At 40.6% G+C, this 5111-nt stretch overlaps 1 protein-coding gene across 1 annotated transcript; it reads right to left on the bottom strand.

Annotated features, from left to right (window-relative positions):
• Positions 1 to 1533: 1533 nt before the first annotated feature.
• On the bottom strand, positions 1534 to 2335 carry LOC143034760 (uncharacterized). The gene is made up of 3 exons (XM_076201108.1): positions 2281 to 2335; positions 1947 to 2143; positions 1534 to 1824 (listed from the first exon to the last, which is right to left on the bottom strand). Exons 1-3 carry the CDS (start codon positions 2333 to 2335, stop codon positions 1534 to 1536), a joined length of 543 nt encoding a protein of 180 aa, XP_076057223.1.
• Between the last annotated feature and the right edge of the window lie 2776 nt (positions 2336 to 5111).

The raw sequence follows: 5111 nt of genomic DNA, 5'->3' as shown, positions 1-5111 counted from the left end.
TAACTCTTTTGCGGCCTCTATATGTTTCTTTTCGATTATATATCTGTTATGATTTTTCCTTGATTTATTGGCTTCAGCAAATACTTCTTATTTGAAGGAGGACTCAACAGTCACTTCACCTCTTTTACACAATTTCTATGCGTCATCGATAAGGACTTCATATTTTGTTATTTCTTGGATTATACCCTCCTTTGATATCAATGATGCTGAGCTTCAGAGTGCCCCTTTTTTAAATACCTTGGCAGAATTGTTTCTTCTACCACCAAGATTAACAATGATGTCATCGACAAAATAAGTAAAGCATAACGTTCTTTTGTCACACTAATATCCAAACTTTTTAATAACAAACACCTGAAATTAACAACCAAAATTCAGATTTATGAAGCAGTATGCATCTCCACATTGCTGTATGGTGCTGTGACTTGGACCACTGACCGACGTCGCCTAGCACAGCTGGAGCACTTTTACATTTCGTGTCTCCAAAAGATCTTAGGCCTTATATGGAAAGATCGAATGCCACACACTCAGATTCTTCAATATACAAAAATTTTAAGCATTGAGATCATGAGTGCCAAACGGAAGCTTCGCTGGCTTTGGCATGTTATCCCCATGCCAGAGGTACGACTGCCAAGAAACCCTATGGACAATTACAAAACAGTCATCGAAGAACTGGTGGCCCTAAAAAGAGTTATAAGGATCACATAAATTTGACTTTAAAGAAATGCCTGATAACACCCTCAAACCTTGAGGCCTTGCAAATAACCGCACCACCTGGAAAGCAAAAATTGAGCAAGGGGTTGCAGTCATGGAAGTGGACCGCACAGCTCATTGTACACTAAAAAGACAAGGGCGACATGCTAATAGAGAAGCCCCTGCTCCACCGAACTCCAAGATGATGTGTGCAAAGTATCGGAGGATGTGCAGCTCAAGAATTGCACAAGCCACAAGATCACTTACAGACGACGTCAACTTGATGTGATCCTTGTACCTCTTTTTAGGGCCACCAGGTCTTCGGTATCTGTTGTGTAATTGCCCATAGGGCATACGGATAACCGTGCTCGGACGGGATACCAAATGCTCTTTTGCCGAGAGACAAGAAGCCGAAATCAAGATGCCAAACGGACGCAAATCCGAACGGACACAAAACCAAACGGACTTAAAGCCGAACGGACCTGGAGCCGAACAGACATGAACCCGAACGACATATAGGCGAAAAAAGTTGTAACATACCCAATCCAGCGAAGTTGCCGTTTGGCACTCATGATCTCAATGCTTGCATTTTTTGTATATTCATGGATCTGAGTGTGTGGCATTCGATTCTTCCATATGAGGCCTAGGATCTTTTGGAGACACGAGATGTGAAAGTGCTCCAGTTGTGCTAGATGTGGTCAGTAAGTCAGTAAGTGGTCTCTAAGTAAGTCTCAGCACCATACAGCAATGTGGAGATGCATACTGCTTCATAAACCAGTATTTTGGTTGTTGAATTCAGGTACTTGTTGTTAAAACGTTGGATCTTATTGTGCCAAAAGAATGTTATGCTTTATTGATTTTGTCGATGACATCATTGTCAATCTTGGTGGTAGAAGAAACAATGCTGCCAAGATACTTAGAAAAGGGGGCACTCTGAAGCTCAGCACCATTGATATCAAAGGAGGGTGTGCTTTGATTGTGATTGGGCAACTGGGCTACAATTTCAGTTTTGCGTGTGTTTATTTGGACTCCAAATGCTTGATAGGTGGTGGATAACGAATCCAACATGCGTTGCATAGAGTCAGCCGTGTGAGCTACAAGGGCGGCATAATCTGTATACTGTAAGTCCACTACCTATTGTGTGGTTGCTTTGGTGTGTGCTTAGAGTCTTCGGATGTTAGACTCCCGTCCAGATGATATTCTATTTGAACCTCGCCCTCCTCTCTGAACGTAGTCTGCAGGAGTTTCATTACTACGGATATGAAGAGGTTGAGAAGCATTGGATCCAAGACTTCCCCCTGCTTTATCCCCACTTCCACAGGAAAAGGTGCTGATTCCCTACCAATAATACTAACTTTCACTTTAATGCCATAGTGAAACAGTTGGACTATCTTGAGGAATTTCTTTTTTACTCCATATTTCAGGAGGATTTGCCAAAGAAAATCCTGGGGCACTGTGTCAAAAACCTTGGTTAAATCCAGAAAGACCATAAAAAGATCTTTGTTCTGTTCGAGACATTTCTCTTGGATTTTTTTTTTTTTAAGAAAACTCCATGTCAATGGTTCCTTTCTCCTTTCTGAAACAACAAACACTGGGACTCAGGCAGTACCACCTCAGACACATGGTACACCAGGCGGGAGAGCATTATTCTGCAGGGCACAGAGATGAGGAAAATCCCGCGGCTGTTGTTCCATACATTCCCATTTCCTTTGTTCTTGTAAATCAGGCAGTGATAAAATGTCACGTGCTAGGGAGAGCCTCCGGCCTCGTGTAGTGACGAGATGTATGTTTAGGCTTCTGATGTGTTATATATATATATATATATATATACATACATACATACATACATATATAAATATATATATGTATATGTATATATATATATATATACATATATATGCATATATATATATATATACATACATATATACATATACATACATATATATATACATATATATATATATATATATATGAATATATATATATACATATATATATACATATATACCGGGTGACCCAAAATGAATGCAACCCATATCATAGCAAATAAAATCGTGAAAAGTAATTCAATTCGTTTTTATGTTGCAGATTCCACTAGAGGAGAGGATAACAACAAAAGAAAATAACAGCCAGTACTAAAAATGCCTTGGACAACTGAACAAAAAACATTTTGCGTTGAGACCTATTTTGAGACGAAATCGTTCAAATCAGTTCAAGCAAGATTCCGAAGGGAGTTTAACTTTAACGATTATCCAGATAAAAGTCAGATTTACCGATGGGTGAATAAGTTCAGGAGATCAGGAAGTGTACAAAAACTGAGCTCTAAAGCTGGAGAGGTGAGAACTGGACGGCATTTGAGTGCAAGGGCTGCTGAAAATCTTGCTGCTGTCAGGGACTCTGTTGGTCGCAGCCCGAAGAAGTCTATCCGACGTCGGAGCCAAGAGCTAGGTATTGCACGGGAATCAGTTAGACGGATACTGAAAAAGGACCTTCATCTGTATGCATACAGAATTCAGATCAAACAGAAGTTAACGCAGGCAGATAAGGACAAAAGAGTCGTTATGTGTCAATGGTTTTGTGACAAAATTGATGTGGATCCCGACTTTCTTGATGATGTGTGGTTCTCAGATGAGGCACATTTTCTTCTGTCTGGCCACGTGAACAGTAAAAACTGTATTTTCTGGGGCACAGCACCACCAGAGGATATTCTTGAGCGTCCATTACACTCAGTTAAATGTACTGCCTGGGTGGCCATGTCAAAGCATGGCATTATTGGTCCTTTTTGGTTTGAGGACGAACAGGAAAGGTCCGTCACGGTCAACACAGACCGTTACATCAAGATCCTGAGGAAGTTCTGGACAACACTCGGGAGACGTGCTCGACTCATTCGTGCAGAGCAGTGGTTCCAGCAGGACGGGGCCACCCCACACACATCAAACCAAACGCTGACCTGGCTGCGACAACGCTTTCAAGAACGACTGATCAGCAGAAGATGTGACCCCGAGTGGGCCCCGCACTCACCTGACCTTAACCTCCCAGATTTCTATCAGTGGGGTTATTTGAAAGACCACGTCTATGAGAACAACCCCCAGACAATCATGGACTTGAAAGCTGCAATAACAACAAGGATCAGAGAGATTCCAGGGGCAGAGTGTGTCCGCGTGGTGAATAATTTTGCACGGCGCATTCAGGAGTGCCTCCGTCAACGCGGTAGACATTTGGAGCATACATTTGAACGTTGCTGACATGTGGACCACCCAACCGAAATAACTCAAATTTTCATAACTTAATTGTTATCATCTTACGTTGATGAGTAAAAAAAAAAAAAAAAAAATGAACTCAATCCATTTACATTTGTATCAGTTGTGGGTACTTTTATGGGTTGCATTTATTTTGGGTCACCCTGTATATATATATTCATACATGCATATACATAGTTACGACTACAGGCTCGTCGTAGTGAAGATTTCATTCAGACGCACATGCGCACATGTGCGTATGTGTACCTTGGTATATGCCGGCCGTTCCCACGGTAGGCTTGGTGGACTCTCGGCTTCAAACCGTTGGTAATCGACGTATGAAGACTGTTAAAGTGATGAATTATATATTTATGATGTATTCCATCCTTTTTGTGTTCTGTCAAACATATTCTATACATTGCATATAGATTTATGTATGTATATTATCTTGTGGATCTATCTTGTCAATCTTAGGAATTGATTTACGTAAGATTAAGATAAATTGCACATTACCGTTGTATTCGGACGCCGAAACGCCGGCGTGAGAACGTGCATAGCTTACGTGCGCTCTGGAAATAATCATGTGAACCAATATTTTGGCAACTGCGTCCCTAACTTACATTTACGTACGTATAGATTTTCATATAAAAACTATTAAGTTTCTGCTTATCTAAGATTGACAAGGTAACTTTATCAAATATTATTATCTATTCATTGATGTAAAGAATATCCGTGTATATACTAGGAAGTATTCCTAAACACTCTTGTTAATCGTCGCGTCTAGCGACACTTGGCATCTCTCCGGATCTTACGGAGAAGAGTCTATATATATCATTGCTTGTAACGGTCAAGCTGGACTCTGCTTATCAGAGCTCCCATGCTAGCACTCGTCCACTACGTTGGACTTAGACCTTATAGTCGTAGTTTCATCTCGACTTGTATTTTCACGAGTGATTGACGGACTCTGCTTAAAACAGAGTCCCATAGCACTAATCTCATATCTTAGTCTAGCTTTGCTAGAACTCGTCCACTTTGTTGGACTTAGACTTTTAGTCGTAGAATTTTCTCGACTTTGTAATATTTACGTAAAACATTACGTAGGACTTAGTTTCAATTCTGATGGTCGATATTTCTCGACCTTTCCACATATTGTCTTTGAAGACTATTTTATTTTATTTG

This window comes from Oratosquilla oratoria, chromosome 18, assembly GCF_046742065.1.
Source record: "Oratosquilla oratoria isolate Oo_2021 chromosome 18, ASM4674206v1, whole genome shotgun sequence".
NCBI classification, from domain to species: Eukaryota; Metazoa; Arthropoda; class Malacostraca; order Stomatopoda; family Squillidae; genus Oratosquilla; species Oratosquilla oratoria.
This window is presented reverse-complemented; position numbering and strand designations above follow the sequence as displayed.

Coding starts and splice junctions, on each gene's coding strand:
- LOC143034760 (XM_076201108.1), bottom strand. CDS start 2,335: ATGCTCTCCCGCCTGGTGTACCATGTGTCTGAGGTGGTACTGCCTGAG. Junction 2,144..2,280: donor GGTACTGCCTGAGTCCCAGT/GTTTGTTGTTTC, acceptor TTTTTGACACAG/TGCCCCAGGATTTTCTTTGG. Junction 1,825..1,946: donor TTCTCAACCTCTTCATATCC/GTAGTAATGAAA, acceptor ACCACACAATAG/GTAGTGGACTTACAGTATAC.